This window comes from Embiotoca jacksoni, unplaced genomic scaffold (genome assembly GCF_022577435.1).
Source record: "Embiotoca jacksoni isolate LCO1_2020_lvr unplaced genomic scaffold, fEmbJac1.0.p SCAF_22, whole genome shotgun sequence".
In the NCBI taxonomy this organism is placed as follows: domain Eukaryota; kingdom Metazoa; phylum Chordata; class Actinopteri; family Embiotocidae; genus Embiotoca; species Embiotoca jacksoni.
In genome coordinates, this window is record NW_027185363.1 from 6,328,605 (window position 1) to 6,347,076 (window position 18,472).

Sequence of the window (18,472 nt, forward strand, 5' to 3'; positions counted from 1 at the left end):
GCAGGTTTAATAAGGAAGCAGACGCACTGAGGTCTTCACGGGTCAGCTACATGGACCCTCTGTTGTACTGAAGATGTAATTTCTTAAGCAGTAGACAGGTCCTCATCTATGGTCAAATACAAGTATTATAGATCAGATAGACTTTTACCAGAAGGGTTTGTGGGCAGCACACACAGTCAGTTCAAGACAATTAGAAACTTTTAAACCAAGCCGCATTTATTCTGTTTTCAGTGTCGTCACTCAGGCTGTCAATGTGTTTTACAGATGCAGTCATCAGATAAACAGATTTAAAAAAAAATTAAATTAAAAAAAATGTTTTAATTCACAGCAAGGAAATTATTATTTTACACAATTTAAGAGTAAAATTCACAAAATGTGGGAGGACTATGCCACAGGAAATACTTTTTGCAGGGTGAAGTACTGCCTTTCTACCAGTAGTCATCTAAGGTGAAGAATTTGTTTACTTCCTGAGTCTGTGGTGTAATTGCGTAACAGAGGTATTGAGCTGCACTTACACAACAACAAACTATTAAAAGTACCAAACACACAAGGATGCAGACCACTTTATTTGGGGTCATTTGAGTGTGTCTAGTAATTGAGTACCCACTCATCCATCATCATTAATCATGTCACTTACGGGCTGCTCGATAAGCCTATTGACTAATCAAACAAGATCCACTCCTAGTAGGGCCTATTTTTAAGCGTCACACTTTATTTCTGACACATGAAACCGGGGATGGAGTCAGGATACCGAGGTCATCAGTCTCATCCTCTATACTGCTATAGACGGCTACACACATCTATACTTAGAGTGTGTATGTAGCTGGTTTAGATACCTGCTCCCCATCATCACTCTCACGATCTACACACACACACAGCGTATACAATACAGGAAGACACAGCCTTATGTGGTGCGACAGGAAATGTGTTTGTAGTGCACTGGATGTCGGCCACAATCGTATTTTGTGTTGTTTCTTCCATCACAAACTGAACTTTGATTTAACATTTTGTCTCCTGTGTTGACTTTGGCACATTTTTCTTATTCTCTCAAACTGAGATTTAAATATGTACTGGAGGGTATTTTAGCCATTATCTCTGGACCATCTGCACGATGTTAGTCATTGTAATGCTGCCATTAACAATTATTTTCATTGCCAACTATTGCACATCGCTAAATGAGTTTCTCAAATAATCATTTTGATTAACAAAATGTCACAAAAATGTAGAATAAATCCTTTAATTGATTTTAAAAATTGTTGCCCATTAATCGTATATTGAGTGACTGATTGATTATTGACAAGGTGTTGCATCTCTTTAAGTCACTGTATGTTGTTATTGGTTTCACGCCTGATTCCTTTGAGCCTGTAGGCAAGTTCAGTTTGAAGGTAATCAGCTTTTTGTTGTCTTTATTAGTTTAAAAGGTGATGAGTCAAGGCCTTTTCCCTTTTTTGTTTTAGTCGGCCAGCTTTTAAATGTAAAAATTTTTGTCGGTCATTTAATTACTTATGAATTGTTGTATTGTATTGTTTTTTTCTTTTAAGGACAGACTCTTGATCTACACAGATATGTTCTTTTAATATCTAGTAATTTGATTGTATATTTCATAACTGTTGTAGAAGTATATTTTTTTATATGTTGGCCTCTTTGATCTTTCACTTGCCACTGGGTGACCAAAACTAGTTTCTTTAGAAATCAACAGAATATTTATTGGTTATTTTCATATATGGTTGACCATTTATGTTGTAAGAATTATTCAACATATTCCTCCAGTTTAAGGATGTGCTGCTATTCCTCATTTAGTGTGACAATAAACTAAATATCTTTGGTCTTTTAATTGTTGACCAAACACAAGAGGCAATGAGATGACATCACATTGGGCTTCAGGAATTTTTTTTTTCTCCCTTCGTTGACATTTATATAGACCAAACAATGAATTGATTAGTCAAGAAAATTGCTGGTAGTTAACGATAACAAAAAACAAACAAAAAATCTACTGCAAAAAAAATCACCCTGTTAGTTTCTTAGTTGTAAAGTTCAGTTTTAAAGCTGCACAACAAGAGCTGTCAGCATCATGACTCCATTGACCCAGTCCCTGCTGTTCTAAATGCAATGTGTAAACTTCACCACTAGGTGATGCTAATGCCTCACGAAAGCTGACACCTTTTGACTTCCGGGAGAACTGGCTTCACGTTAGACTGACGGTGGATTTAAAGGCTTTGAGAAACCACACAAACATTTGAAAAGTTTATTTCTACCATACACAAACTGTACAACACAGCGCATATCTGTTTATTATGAAATAGTAAAAGTAATAGGAAGTTTCAATTTACAAACTACCTCAACTGAAAAAAAAGCATTACATTTTAATGTAAAAGAAAAAGAAAATACAGTACAATTTCATATCATACTAATATTGTCCCACAAAAAAAGCATTTCACATTACAAAACATCAAATACTAACAGGGAAAAAATAAATATTATTCACAAAACTTCCTGAGCAAACAATGTGTGGTATAGGAATTAAATATAAGAAATTATAAATAAAAGATTATTAGGTTTAAAGAGTGTGATTCAGTTTTTAAAAGATTAAAATTCTTTAAAACATATTGAGTATTTGGATAAAACACGGTCATATTTTTCTGAAATTTGGCTCCTTTGCTGTTACATTTGTTTTCTTCAAAATGTCCTAGGCTACATGTCTTTGACTTCTTTTTGCTGAAATGAAAAATGTATTGCTCAAATGAATTACTCATTTTTCTCTGGGGATTAACCTCGTGTAAAATTCAGATGTAAAGTACCGCGATATGACTACAGCGTCCCATTTCCTTCTTTTTTTTTTTATTGAAGGCAATGGCAGTATGGTGAACTAAAAACACAAAATAATTGAAATACAAAAGTGCAATTGATGCAAACAAACAACTGATTAGCCAACAACTATCATTTGTCAATGTTTTGATTTCTTTTTCTTTTTTTTTTTCTTTTTTCTATTTCTTTGCATTTAATGATTGAAACTGAAATGCAACTTGTAGTGGTAGTCAGCTTGGTTTTGAAACAGCTACTATTCAAATCTGCCCCATTCAAACTATAAGACTGGTTGAAATGTTAAGGCCTGTAAGCAGTTTTAGATAAAACAGGAGTAGATGTTTTTTTTTTTTTTTAGTCCCTCTGTTTTTTTTTTTTTTTTTCCCTCTCCATGCTAGCAGAAATTAAAAATGAAACACCATACTTTCAATCTCAGTCGTGATATTTCAAAACCTGACACTGAGATTACAGCTACTGAGACAACGGTATTTAAACAGTCATCAGGAACGTTTCCTCCTATGAAAATAATTGTACTGTATAATAAATTAGACACCATCCACATAATACTGTCCTACCACAAAACATAGTACTTATATTTTTATGGATTCATATACATTTAGGCACATACTATATGCACACTCCAAAGTGTGTGCACAGAAGGCAGTTTAATATCTATATTTAAAAAAAAAAAAAAAGACATCTTGACAAAGTGAATTTTTGATTTTTGTTGCACTCTTCTTGTGGCACGCTATGCAAAGCAGAATCTGACATTCAGTTCACCGAATGATGTTGCATTTTTGCTCAGTGTCACTTCCTGGTTGCATTCAGCTCTTATTGTTTCAGTAGAAAAAGGTACAGTACAGTTGCATTGCATTTTTACTTTAATTTTTTTTTTTTTTTTTATCTCGAGTTCACTTTGTCTTGCCATACATTCAGTTTCCAATAAAGAAAGCAAAAGCAATGCTTAAAAATACTGATGCTTTTTAGTTTTGGTAGGCTTTTACTTTGAAGGGAGATCCAACTTATGGTCTAATAATAATAATAATAATAATATAGGTTTTTCAACACTAGGTGGCGAAAGTATGCCATGAAATTGGAATGTGCTCCTATGTAATTTACAATGTGCAGAAAGTCAAACAGATTTCTCAAATATTAAGCATTTACAGATCTAGAAATAAATAAAAATTGAGGAAATAAATACACTGATGAACAAATATAATAATAAATAGCGATAATATAAGAATGACATGAACACATACAGATTAAAATCAAGCAAACCATACAAAATAATTAAGTGCAAGAAGGGGTAAAAAATCTCACCAGGATAAACATATCGAGTGAATGCAGAAACAGTAAAAGCATTACAAATCTGGCTGGTAATTTTCTCAGTGCAGTGTATTTTCTGGGAACACATTTTCAAAAGCCTTGTCTTATACATGCAGCCAAGCCAGCACTCTTCAGTAAAATAGAGCTATCTAGTGCCATTATCCCAAGTCAAAGAAACCTCTTGGTAGCTCTACAGCTTAAACATGGATGCCCTTAATAGCCTGTTTGATATTATCCAAGAGGGCCTTGCACTCTGGAGAGTATTCATGCTCCGAGTTGTTGTACATGTCAGTTAATGTGTTCACATAGGCTTCAAAATTATGCTCACTGATGGGTCCCTGCAACAAAAACATGTTTGACTATTAGTGAAAACAGCACAGCAAGAAATGACAATATGAAGAAAATGAGATATCTTTCAAGACAGGTTAGACACAATGAGTAGTAGTGGAGTCTGTGGTCAAAGCTTACTGTACCATTTGAGGCAGCTGAATGTCTGTTAGGCTGTTAATGAGCGCTTGGCTAAGGCGAGCAAGCTCCTTCAGGAGGCTGTCATTGTGCTGTTCGATCATCTTGTTTTCCTCTTCAATTGTCTTCAGGTTACATTCCATTGACGAGATCTGCTTTCGGGTACAAAACGAGAAGAATTAGGCGAGCAAAGGCCTCAGAACTTCGTCTTTAAGAAGAACTTGTGAGAGTAAATATTTACCTGGGTTTGGAGTTGCATCATGTCTGCTTCTATTTTCATATTGGATTCATTCAGTTCCTTAATTTCATGATCCAAATGTTGAATATCTTCTTTGTTTTCAACACCTGGGTTAAAGGATATTATCAAATTTATCATGTCCAGTCAGAAAATAGTGAAATTTTTATGGCAATACACGTGCATCTTCTACAAAAATCTTTAAGTATTTTCACACCGCACACGATGTCAGAGTAGCTTACCGCTGCTGGCTTTCAGTTTGATAGTCATCATCTCCTCTTCCGAGTACTTTTTCTTGATACTTTGTGCGTTCAGTGGGCAGCCCGACAAGCTAGTTCAGCAGGCCACAGATGACAGTTTTAAGCAGGACGATATCACCAAACTGACAAACTTTAGCTTCAATAGAGAATGTGAATGGGAGCAAAGGTGCCATTGTGCAGTAAGAATGCAACATGTCGACCAGCAGTATTGTTTGGAGATAAAATGGAGGACAGGTGACCTCACCTTCTGTGAGTGGCAAACACATTATTGGCATGTCCAAGGCCATTGCAGCCAGGCAAGGGACAATGGGGCAGTTCCTGTTTATTGGCCTTCCAGGCAAAGGGCAGCCCATTGATGGACGACTCCTTCTGTCTTTTGGCAGCGAGTGGACAACTGCCTGCACTGCGGTGGGATGTGTATTTTCCCGATATATGGCCCTGTCCGTCACATCCAATTACTGGACACCTACCAGAGAGACAAACAAAAAGTTGTAGACGGTGGAAACCTGTAAACACACTAGCTTGCATTTAATAAGTTTTGTTTTTTTAAAACATCATTCGACTGTACAAAAAAATAACAACTACTTTATTGTTAAACTGCAAAAAAAAATCCTTCTCTGAGATCATTTTGAAAAAAAAAAAATCTCTTTCAATAACTAGACCGGAAGATTTGTTAACCATTAAGTTGATTAATCCATCCAAATGCTGATTAAAAATGAAGTCGCCAAAACTAGAAATGGACTCAAATAATCGCATTAACTACAATTTACTAATCCACTAAAACTTGAGTTGGATTGAATGCTCGGTTCAGTGCATACGTTTGGAGTTGAGTGATATTTGTGTTTGAAAATATACGCACAACTCCTGCTGAATATCATTAAGAGTTTGTCAGTTGCATTTTCAGGCCTGTTTTCTGCAGGTCAGTAATGGAGTGACATGAATTACAGATAATTGTCATGTATCCCCTCATGCGAAAGAATGTAATTTGGAGGTGGCTAACCCTCTCCCTTATTGATAAAGGTGAAAGGTCACCTGAGATGATACAAATGGCACACATGCCGCAGAGTGCTCCTGCAAAAAGCCTGTTTCAGCATTTTGTTACTCAACAGCACAGCAGCAGCACTTAGAGGACAAAACAACACCAGTCCCATTACTTACATCCACCACAGGTAGGTAGCTTGATGCAAGGCACCCGGACAATAGAGGCATGCCATATGGCCCACTATTTACAATAATCTAGGGACATTTGCTACCCTTCCCCCTTCCTCTCTCTTTCTCTCTTAATGTGTATGAGATCTATTCCAGTCTAATTCCTAAGCTCATGCCCTTGCATTAGTAATTAAAAAGAAAAAAATCAGTGTCCAGATGTATAAGTAAACAAGGGCTCATATATCTGACTTCGGATTTAAACTCCAAATCAATTACATTATTGTTTTTCCAATAACACTTTCACAGACAACAGTGATTAAGCTGCAAATGAGGGCAATGCCATCGGCAATTTGACATTTTCTTGATATACTTTAATTATAAAGAAAGCACTCAGTGAAGAGTGATAAGCCAGATATTGCATTCAGAAAATAGGAAAAACACAAAACCCTGGAAAAATCCTACCAAAACACGCTGCTAATCCTTAGAAAATAATTCACTAATGTTGGGACAAGAGAAGTATTATTTTCTTTGTTTAACTTAATGGCCTACAGGTTTGATGCCCCGGGCACAAAAGCATGATGCATTCTCACAATGTTTTCTTGTTTTATTTTTAAAACAAAAAAAAATCATGACAGCATAGGATGAAGGAAAAAAAATCTCTTACTTAAGCTCTTGCTCATCTTTGTCATCCTTGTTTGGTGTGAGCTTCAAACCTCCTTTTCTGGCACGTGGACATCCTGACAAGCTGAAAAATATTTTGGAGACAGAGAGTTAATATGAAGGGAATCTATTCAAGAGTTATAACCAAAGCTAAAATCGTACAGGCAGCTCTGAGGTTTATGGAGTTTCAATTGCAAATGTTTTTAGGATATAAAAAATAAGTTTTACTGTGCAGTAGCACATAGTTGAAAGGGGACTTCATTTGAATTTAAAACAATAAATTAATGCACAGACTTACAGATGAATAGATAGACACAGAGAGATATAGATAAATATAAAGGCAGCCAAATGAATCCATAAACAAGAAATCAAAAAGTGCAACATGTTTGCAGCATAAAGTGAGACTTTCACCATCTGTTTGAATGCCATGCATCTGACGAATGTATTTCATGCTCAGTTGTGATGATTTTTTTTTTCTCAGCTACCTTCTGTGCGAAGCATAGTTCCCAGTCACATGTCCAGATCCATCACAACCAGGTGTTGGGCACCTGCAGGTTGAGAGACACAGAGACCAGGTGTTTTTTACAGCAAAAGACTGTGAGCAGAGCAGTGGATTCATGCTAATATGCAGAAAAGTAGTACAAATAGCAAACAACTTCGTGATTACTACAGAGACATTGTGCATAATGTGAAGTGGGGAGGAAAAGAAGGGAAGAGAGGGAAAGGAAAGGAAAGGAAAGGAAAGGAAAGGAAAGGAAAGGAAAGGAAAGGAAAGGAAAGGAAAGGAAAGGAAAGGAAAGGAAAGGAAAGGAAAGGAAAGGAAAGGAAAGGAAAGCAAAGCAAAGGAAAGCAAAGGAAAGCAAAGGAAAGCAAAGCAAAAGGGGAAAAAAGGAAGGAAAGAGACAGAAAAGGAAAAAAAAACAAGCTGCTTAGTTTAACGTGAAAATCCTTTAGCAACAATAACAATTTTCCGTACACATACTTTAGTTCCTGAGAGTTGGCTGCCATCAGTGATTTGAGTGTTTTGTCAGCCAGGGGACATCCAGACACACTGGAGAGGATAAAGAGCTAACAGTCATTTTAATGCACTCTTTGATCACAGTTGAATTAAATAATCTTAATACAATGTCTCAATGCATATTTATAAAAACTTATTTGAAAACACAATTCTGCATCCTCTTTGTGAGAAAGCTTTTTAATGTCACCACATTTGAAAAAAAAAAAAAAAAAAAAAAGACATATGATGTAAAAAATAAATAAAAAAAAAAAACTCTGGGAGCGATGTGACAAGTTTCCAGATGTAATGATCAACATAATTACACAATAAGCACTGTTTCCCTTGTCTATATATCTGCGAGCTGGTGCTAATGAGAGTGTAATTAATTACAGTACCTCCGATGTGATGCATAATTCCCCGTCACATGGCCACTGCCGTCACAGCCTGGGGTCGGACAGCTGCATGAGAACACAAAGCATTTAATACGCAGATTACTCCACTTCCCACAGACTTTGCCAGGCTTGAACTGAATCTTTCTTTTACACTGAGAACCTTTTCACGGGCATTATAGAGAAAAAAAAAAAAGAGTTAGTATAGCGGGAAGTTTAGTAAAAAAAATTATTATTATGTTGCTCGGCATTCAGTTTAATAATTTTTTTGGGATGTCACTGAGGAGATCTGAGGGGGTGCTGTGCTGCGCAAACTAGAGGATCCTACTTTTCTCGCGAGGAGACCCAGCAGAGCATGCACTCTAACTACAAGAGTCAAGAGTTGTGTTAAGCTTGTACAGGACATACAGGGAGGAAACTCACTTTCCAATTAGATACATTTCTTCTCCACATGAACCTGCAGACATACCAGTTACAATCATATGTAACAGTGAGTGTCATTTGTCTGTTTTGACCTACTTGTATCAAATGTATGGTTTGGAGTTATACGTTTTTATTATTAATGCTGACTATCTGCCAACTAAAAAGGGAAGATCACATTACACATGTATGACTGAATAAAGATGCTACGAGACGTTTCTCTATCTCACCTCACATACCTCAAAAGCTCTTTCTTTGAATCTCGTAATAGCAGCTTGGCTTTGGGGCTTAACATACTGCCGTCTCCTTGATAGTGCTGGTCCTCCAAGGAGACCTGGTCATAATCCTCCAGCTGAGAAAGAGAAAATAATAACGTGGCCTTAACTGTCCAAAATATCAAACCTCACTCTGCAATGACCTAAAAGTGAATAATTAATTAAATCCCTGTATAATACTCTTAAAACAAGTCCTGAGGGTTAGAGTGCAAGGCAAAGAGATTATGCCCAAGGATACTCAAACTGTAGTAAACCATACATCCATTTAAAGTCATACTTAATCCACATAGTGTTTATGATGTATGGCCGTGACGTATGGATTTTCTTTTTTTTTCCACAGACAGGATTGTGTAGACACCAGATGTTGAGTGTGATTTAAAAGCAGGGCAAATGTGATAGCTCTTGATATCTACTACAAATGAATACCACCTGTGAAATAAAAGAGAAGAAACCTTTAGAGGCCAGATTAAGATTCATTCAGACCCCTGGGCAAGAGAGATGTGTGCAGAACAGATTAGCACTCGTCCTCAGTGTAAAAATATTCATTCACACACATAAATGTTCTTACAAGCACTGTATGTCAATCAGTGGGAAGATTATTTCACTTTTTTGTTCTTAGTAGCAGGGCCGTAGCTAACACTGAGGACATCTGTATTTTTTTGTTTTCTTTTTAAGCAGCCTGGGGGGATTTTACAGTCTACAGTTACAACCTTTATTTTTTACCTTTTTCTCGTATTTTTTAAGACTAGTTCAACTGTTTTCAGCACAAGTCGGACTATTTTGACTATTTTTAGACAAAATCTGATGACCTCTAGGCCACCAAAGTAAATAAATACATAGAAAAAACTCTTAGTTTAGTTTTATTCCTGTCAGTAAGAAAAGGGCTATGAAAAAGAAAATTCATGCTGGGAAATAAAATTGATAAATTTCCCCAAGATTTTTTTTTTTTTCCAGTTTCCTAAAAAGAGCTGTGTAATCAAGTGACAATTACAGAGAAAACAGAGAGAGAGTTCTGAGATAACTATTTTAGTGAGGAGTTTAGTTTGTTGATTTCAGAGGAAAGTTGTTGAAAATATATTTGAACAGCTAAATCTGAATGAGTGCTGGAGGGACTTTGAGTATTTTCACCAGGAAAACTCTTTACCTTCCTCCTCCAGCAGTTTGTGAAACAGAAATGTCTTTGTTTTGCGGCATGTAAATTGTGCATCATTTGACCCTAACAGCCTCATCCTACACCACTCACATTTCTGATTAATGCAAATCTTGTGTTTTTTTTTTTTTATGAAATTCACAGTGTCAGTTGTTGTGGTTTTTTTGTTGTTGTTACCTCTTTGTCCTGTAAAACGTGTGTTTTGCTGAAGTTGACAGGGATGGGGCTCTCCCAGCTGTCTCTCTCACACAGCGGCTGGTAGAAGGCGGGGCTGATGAGAACGCTCCCGCCTTTGGCCGAAGTGGACTCGGGAGGAGACAGCAGGTCGTCCGAAGGTGTCTTGGTTGGGCCTTTCACGTTTTCCTTGCACTTCTTCATGCTCAAGTCCAGGGTGCCATTTTCATCCACCTCTATAAGCATGTCCTGAAGACGACAAAGTCGAATCCTCAACATGTAGTCAGTTCACACGTGTAACATGTTGTACAGGGGTATAGCAAATAAAGCATGTCGTCAATCATCACCGTGAGTGCTAACACGTAAAAAACAAATGAATCAGAGGATGAAAGTAGAAGGCATTTTCTAATTACACTCACAGGAATGTAAATAAGACAGTATGACGCCTCATTAATATGACAGCAGTGATATGGGAAACTTGAACCCAATAACATTTCTCGGTAAACATGAAAAATGACTTAAAACGCAGGGCAAACAAACAATGTATTTAAATAATACATACAGTGGTTATCTCACCCCAGACAAAGTACCAAACTAAGCCAGCGTTAATTCTGCTGAACACAAAAAAAAATAATCACTGGTGTGTAGTTTTTCAGTGACAGCTGTGTCATCTGTTTTCTAGGACACACAACCAAGATGGCAGCTGGGGGGAGGGGGGTGGTTGTTGGTTTTAGGTCATCATTATTATAGCAAAAATTAAAAAGCTTAATGTGGCATAAGTTTCCCTGCTGACAGATGTGTTTGTCGTTTTTGTGCTGAAACGCAATAGCATGATGACTTATGGCTGTTTTATGGTATTAAAAGTTGGGCCTCATTAAAAGCTAAAATCCTTTTCCATAAATGAAAGCAATTAGTCAATGCATATGTTTTATTAAACCCTATACATCATTATTTTTTTTGTAACAAAGGGGAGCCTTTCAAATTAATTAAAGGGGATAATTTTCATGAACATTGGACTTGGCTGTCCAGTTTAATTATCCAGCCATTTGAGGATGAGTGTACCGAATCAAAATAACATCAATGTAAAACTAAAGGATGTGCAAGACTTTTTGTGTTTTATTTTGATTTGATTTAATATCGTTTTTCTGCAAAAGAAAACAAAAACTCTTTGTTTTTCATTATTGGCAAATTAATAATGCAATTTAGGCCTGTGCAGTTGTTAAATAAGTAGAATTATCTTATTTTCACACTTTCGAGGCCTGCTTTTTTGTGCTCTTTTGTATGTGATATTGCAAAGCATAATATACATATGCATATTAGTTAAAGCATCAGATGACATATAACACTCTAAATATGGCCCCTTTTTTTCAGACCTGAAAGCTGTTCTTTATTTTGTACGTCTCTCCAAGACAACTAAGCTGTAAACGAGAACAGATGATTAACTTGCTAACACTGTTTTATTCATTCAGTGGGCTGGTACCTGGTACAGGGCCACGTTCTCAGCTCAACAAGCTGGGAGACAAGGATCTGTGCTGTGTAGGTGTGGAAACCTTGAATCATCTACAGTACAGTGTGCATGTATGTAACCCACAGAATGTGATCAATATTAATCATGAAGTGAGTTGGGAAGAAGTTGAATACAAAGCCGTGTTATAGCTAATGACAGCAGAAGAGATTTTGGATATGCACACGTTTCCAAGAAGAGTTTGGATTTTGTGTGAATTAAACTTTGGAGATGTTAACTCCTTCAGCTGATTGGCTTAATCCGCTAGAATGCTTTTAAAGACTATCTGGTGTAGACACACAGCCTATGCTGGATCATATAACTAAGCAAAATATCCTCTGCCATCTGCAGCGGGCAAGATGCATTTTCAGACAACAGTTCAAGGTTTTTACATGCCAGCTGATGTCGAAACAAAATACAATACCACATGTTTTATTTAAAAAAAAAAAAAAGACTAGTAGTTGTAATTGGGAAAGAAGGCTGATTGTATTTCTTCTTTTAATGTGATTACACAAATTTGCATTTGTGTACGTTAAAGCTTTATAGAGTAGAAAGCTCCTTGTTTTTCTGCCACCAGAATGCCAAGCTGTCTTTGCCAAATTCTGTCTTTTGATGTCTTCCCTTTTTATACACAAATCAGAGTTCCTTTAAAATGACCACATTAAATACCTTTCCAAGTGGTCTAATTTGATTACCTTTGTGGACGTTGCCAAGGGCCGGCCGGCGACAGCCTCCATGTTCTTCCGGTAGCGGGTGGAGAGGTTAAGGATGGCGGCTGTCGCTGCTGCGGCTTGGAGACCGTCTTCTTTTTTGAATTGACTCGGCGGGCTGTGTTGACCAGAGGTGGGCAGCCGGCCACCTGGAGCACTGAGGAAGCCAGGATACTGCTGAGGTGCTAAAAGACAAATAATTACCAGATCATTTAGTTACTCAGGCACCAGGTGTTCAAGCAAAACCTAAAAGTAGAAAGAAAACAATATTGGGATTTGGTGGTTTTCAGTCCTTAAAAATATATAATATGCATCAATTTGATATGTAGATTATTATCAGTTTTGTGGCAAATTTTTTTCACCTTCCAATTTTCAAATAACTTAATTTTTTGTGTCAAAATATATGAAACTCACAATCAGGGAAATGGGGAATTTCCTGGTCCTGGTTGGTCCCCATCAGAGGCTGTTTGCCGAAGACTTGTGCATCAAAGCTGGCGTAATCAAAGCGGATTCTGCTGTACTTGTCCATGTCTTTTGTGAGGCTAGTTTGCAAGGCTGCTACTGGATGAGAGAGCCGGTAGTTCAACTGGTTCATCTCAAACTTCTTTATTAAGCCGATGGCTCTACAAGGAGGCAAAAAGGGAGAAAATGCTTTATTGCGTAAAAGAATCAGCTAAAAAATGTGAGACAGGAGCCTGAAAAGTTAATAAAAGCAGTAAAGTGTCGACATTGTTTTTAACCATTGAAGGATGCCAGTGCTTTTGTACACATAGAGTCTGGGATCTGATGTGTTGTAGATCCACAGCCAGGTTGCCAGACTAATTAATATAGTAGGAGTGGGCATGCTGCCCATGATATATCCACAGGGAACAAAGAGTTCTGCTCTTTTATCATCTCTAATAGAGAGGAACTCACAGGACCAGCAACCATTGCTTATGTCTGCTTGGAAAGCTCGAAATAGACTGTGTGTTCTGCTGGGATCAGTGAATTAAAATATCTCTCTCTCTCTCCTCAACAATAATAGTGGTTATCACTATTTTGCATAACCTCGGTTATGCTTGTAGGACTTCAGTCCACTACAGAGCTGCACTGTTATTATTTTTCTGCATGTGACCACACTGACAGCAATGAAAATCCCGTGTGTTATCGTGCATTATACCTCGGTGAGCGGTCAGGTGTTTGTCTGCATTTCAGGCTCTCGTCCTGTGGTTTGGAGACTTTCACTGCAGCAGCGATGGGGCAGCCAGAGAGACTGTACGGGGAGGAAATCAAACACGTTAGCCTGATACTGCAGCTCGTCTCCAAACAGGGTGCAGATTTTCTAATGGTTCTCTCCTGTGAATGTACCTCCGGTGGGTGCTACGGTTGCTGTTGACATGGCCTCTTCCTGTGCACCCGGGTGTAGGGCACTTGAGGACGTTCTCATGCATGGCCAGGACTGGGGAGTTGGAGGGGGGTGGGGGTGGGGGGGTGATGAAGAACAGACAGATGACAGGAGCTCAGATAAAGCAAAGAGAAACATTTCCAAAATAATTCAACATGTGAGACATAATCAAGCTTAAAGATTACGCTGGTAAAATACACATATATAATGAGCATTTTGGAAATGAAACAACTACATTTTCATACATTAAACGATGATTTATATAACTGGCACATTAGAGCCTATAGAGCAAAGATCCTACAGAGACACAGACTGGAGAAAAAAGCAGACAGCTTTCTCATTGTGAGGAATGCTGTAATGTGGCTGAAATGTAAATAGCTTAGTGCAAAGAGGAGCGTAACAAGACAGCTGATTATATTCTTCAAAACAAACGCGTCGTTAAAGGTCCGCTCTGTATCCTTAGAAACTTCTCTTCTGTACATATCCTCCAATTAGTTTGTTGGAGTTGTCTATTTATTTTTGAATACTGCGTTAGCTAGCCCTTTGATTTGCAAATACTGCCTCCAGTCTAAGAGCATGTGCTTTTTTTGAAAAAGTTAATTACTTTTTCTGTTCCTTTTGTAACATTACTGTTTAATGTTGAATGTTTATGGAGTTATATTGAAATGACTTAACAATCGCCAATGTGGGGGGAAAAAAAAAGAATTCAATATTCACACATTATGAGAAAAAGAGAGAAAGAAAGAGAAAAAAAATCCTTTAAGTTTATTTGAAAAGTTTTGTGCACATCTTTGAATTGAACTGAACATATAAGCAGGTCTTTCTTGTCTTTGGGCTCGCGCTAAGAGGATTTCAGTAGCTGCGGCTGATTATGAATCCTAAAACTGAGTATAAATCATCCATTATACTGAAAGTATACACACGACTGCTTATGTTACTTACTCTCCGGGGGAACTCTGACTTTGTGAGGGCACCCGGACAAACTCCTGTGATGTGGGTAAAGGCCGGTCACATGACCAGTGCCATCACAGCCAGGAGTTGGACACTTTATATCCTTTTTATCTGTCCGTGGAGAATCTGTAGAGACAATAAAGGAAGATTTCACAATAAATAAATACAGTACAACCACCAAACTGTTGTAGCCTGTCTGTCTTTAAACGTAGAAATGAAGAAATAATAATGTCATGCTTTTGTACTGTTCTGCACACATATTGTACATACACTAAATCAACAGATTGAAATATCATGCAAAGCCAGACACTCTCTTTTCACAAAATGCATCTATTAATCTGTCATTTTAGTTAAGGCTGCAGTTTAACACAGAACATTCACTTCTTAATGCCCATCCATCGAAAGATTACATCTAGGATTACACATTTAGCTGCAGTCATTTGAAGAATCAGAGGGAAACATGAGAGGTACTTTAGGAGGATTTAAGACTTATGGTCATGGTTAAATATCCAGTTGATTCCTATCAAAATCCAATATTCTGAGTAGCAGCAATTCCATCGGAAAATTTTGTTCTTCTTTATTTTAGTCTGTTTATTTATTACTTCACTTGTTGCCAAAATGTTTTTAGTCCTTAAGAGGATTTCCTCCCTCTCATTCTACCTCCTCCCCTTGCATATGCTTCTTTTATTCCTTTTAATGTTTTTTGAGCACCCAATCTTACAAATCACAAGTGGTCTATCTGATTTAGACTGGATGAAGGCACATGTGCGCAGCTACTGCTTTTCTTTCTGAACTGTCTCAACTTCATTTTGTATATCTCAGGTCATTTCCTTCATGTTAATACCTTTTCCACCATGATAGGTGAGTCTGCTGTCCATGTCCATCATCCTGTGGTGCCTTCTCTCATTGGTCATCTGCTCCATGAGGAACCGGTCCATCTCTCTGTAGGCATGGTGCAGGACCTGTCTTTGCTCTGTCTGAAGAGCAATGGCCTGCTCCAACAGGCTCAGGTTCACTCTCCCTCGGCCCATTTCAAGGCCTCTTTCATGGAGACCCAGAGCCCAGCCATCTAGCCGAGGTGGTCTCTCCGCCTCTGCCTCCCCCTCACTGTCTTCCTCTGTGGGGAGCAGCCTGTATCTTAAAGCTTCGGCCTGAAAGATACTCGCTCTTCCCATTGGGCCACCTAACTCTGAGTGGGGCTCTTCTTTCACGTGGCCGTTCCTGCCTGAAAGGTCTTCGGAGGCTCTCGAAGGACTGCAGTTTGAGCTGTTCACCTTGGCAGACAGAGACAGAGGCTCCCACTCAGCTTCCCTCATGTCTCCGTACGGACTCTGTGGCGATGATGTGGCGCTCATCCTGTCTTGACTTTGGTCTTCTTCTTCGTTATTAAGAAGCTCCTCATCATCTTCATCCATTAGAGGTTCGGATGTGTCCGGCCCACACTGTTGAGAGCCATCAGATGCAACTTCAGACCATCCCAGTGAATTGCCGGACTTTGCTGCCACATCATGGCAGCCGTTTCTGTTAGTCACTCCATTGACTGCATTTAAGTTTCCATCTAAAACAACAAAACAACACTCATTATTGTGTGTGTTCAAGTCTTAGCGCACTAAACTTACTGTTTTGTGACCCTTCAGTCACATCCAGGATAAGATTTCTATGTCCATGATAATCTTCTGCAAATCCTTTTAAGGTTTTAGATTTTGTGTTACTTCTCTATGAGTAATATCTTGACAAAAACATGTTTTTATAACCAATCTAGAGGATTTATAGGAATACAAGCTCCAATAGAAATGACAATCATTGGTTGCAAGATTTCCAAGCAATTCTTCAAACATATTTTGGATAACATATATAACCCTTCTTTCTGCTAGTTTAACATGAAACCCAGAGATGAGGGACACAATTGTTTTCCAATTGGTTGTTGTCTCCAATTGGAGAAACAACCCAACATAGATTTAGCACAAGATTATGAGAGGATTTACAGTGCGTTGGATGGAAAACATCAGTTTTTAATTAGTTATGTGTATTTTTAAGTGCAAGCAAAGCAGCAACATGTTGTCATCTGAAAAAAAACGGATTTTCCAAACACATAATTGTTGTTTCAGGGGACGAGAACAAGGAAAGTGAAGAGGATTCCTGAAAACACAGATGGAGGAGACCACAAACATGGAGATCAAGGGGAGAAATCTATGTAAGATGTTGCTGTGTGCGTGGTAAGAATCTGGTTTAAAGAGAAGCCAGCCATACACCTCAGTAAAAAAAAAAACTGACAATAATATTTGTTTGATAAAAGTGTTGCAGTTGTAGCCACAAATGAGTGGCTTACTCAGTGAACGTGAATCAAAATTGCTAAAAAAAAAAAGTGCAAATTTAATTTTGATTAGATTCTTTAAAATCATCTACAGTTTCTTAAAATAATGGTGATGAGTACCTTTACATGGAAAATGAGGGATTGTCAAATTGTTTGACAGCTGAAATGAAAATAACAGTTAACAAAAAAAGGTATTGGTAATTTTGACTGAAACATTTACTTAAATTAAAGAAGGTGTTTTTTTAAAGTTGAAATTATACAAGTATAATGTGTATGGTTTATGTGGAGCCACAGAGTAGCTGCTGATCCACACCTTATATGTTCTGCTTGTATTTGTGCTTATATTGAGCATATTAAGATCTTTCACTGTTTTGCCTACCTAATTTTTCTGAGGCTGGGTGATCTGAAATATTTCTAAATAAAAAAAATACTAAATGCCAATGACAGGCCAATAAAATGCAACATCCAGCTGGAGAAGGTAGATAATTTAAAAATGCTTTAAACAAAACAAAAAAATGCTAATTTGTTTCCAATACTATATAATATATTCCAATTAAAATTAATTAGTCCGTTTTTCGCTGTTGGCATTTTTAAATATTTCTTGGTGTGATAAGTCAGCATATGTGATATATGTAGTACTATTACTCCAGATCAGTAAAATATAAATGCTGTTCTTTTTAACTTTTACATCTCTTTTGTATAATCTCTGTGCTCCAGCTTATTTTGCTGAGTGCTCTCAAAAATTTAATTTGCATTGACCTTTGGCTGTCCATGTTTTACAATAAATCCAGAAATCCCAGTCATATGTACAGAAAGCCACAAGATGGTGTGAAGCCTTATGCGCTGAAAGTCTGATCAGTGGAACAGACAAAGAGGGTTACGGTTATCTCCCAATATGCATCTGAAACAACACTTTATTAACACCACTGATCATATTATGTCATGGTCAGTGATTAACAATGGAAAGCTATCATCTGGATTGATTCAACAAAATCTCTCTTGATCCGCCAAAACCATTCATACTTATGCTCTATTAAAGCTCTTTGCACTGTGAGGGTTTTGACTTTCAGTAAAGGGCTGGACTGGAGGTCTATATCCTCTTAAGTAGCCAGACAGAGACCAAACCAAAAGTAGGATTCGATAGATAGAGAAGACAGATAGAGACAGATTGTGAGAATCAGATCACACAGTGCAGAGGACGATACAGATACAGGCATTATCGGACGGCTGCGACTTATTAATAGGAGTAGCACTAAAACTTAATCCTCAATAAAAGAGCTTTAAAATAAGACAGAAATGATGTGACA

At 37.6% G+C, this 18,472-nt stretch overlaps 1 protein-coding gene across 6 annotated transcripts in view; it reads right to left on the minus strand.

The window, feature by feature from the left end:
* Positions 1-2,231: 2,231 nt before the first annotated feature.
* Positions 2,232-18,472, minus strand: part of st18 (ST18 C2H2C-type zinc finger transcription factor) — a 42,636-nt gene continuing 26,395 nt past the window's right edge. For 3 of the 6 annotated variants that reach the window (XM_069157532.1, XM_069157536.1, XM_069157538.1), the window contains 17 exons: positions 15,696-16,409; positions 14,843-14,977; positions 13,864-13,954; positions 13,676-13,768; positions 12,931-13,139; positions 12,502-12,701; positions 10,306-10,551; positions 8,934-9,055; positions 8,290-8,352; positions 7,880-7,948; positions 7,383-7,445; positions 6,902-6,982; positions 5,333-5,554; positions 5,071-5,159; positions 4,835-4,938; positions 4,602-4,748; positions 2,232-4,466 (listed from right to left, as the gene is read on the minus strand). In XM_069157532.1, coding sequence (XP_069013633.1) covers positions 4,326-4,466; positions 4,602-4,748; positions 4,835-4,938; positions 5,071-5,159; positions 5,333-5,554; positions 6,902-6,982; positions 7,383-7,445; positions 7,880-7,948; positions 8,290-8,352; positions 8,934-9,055; positions 10,306-10,551; positions 12,502-12,701; positions 12,931-13,139; positions 13,676-13,768; positions 13,864-13,954; positions 14,843-14,977; positions 15,696-16,409 — 2,789 coding nt within the window. In that variant the 3' untranslated portion in view covers positions 2,232-4,325. The remainder of the gene's footprint in view (positions 4,467-4,601; positions 4,749-4,834; positions 4,939-5,070; positions 5,160-5,332; positions 5,555-6,901; positions 6,983-7,382; positions 7,446-7,879; positions 7,949-8,289; positions 8,353-8,933; positions 9,056-10,305; positions 10,552-12,501; positions 12,702-12,930; positions 13,140-13,675; positions 13,769-13,863; positions 13,955-14,842; positions 14,978-15,695; positions 16,410-18,472) is intronic. The other 3 variants (XM_069157533.1, XM_069157535.1, XM_069157534.1) reach the window with 3 other exon arrangements.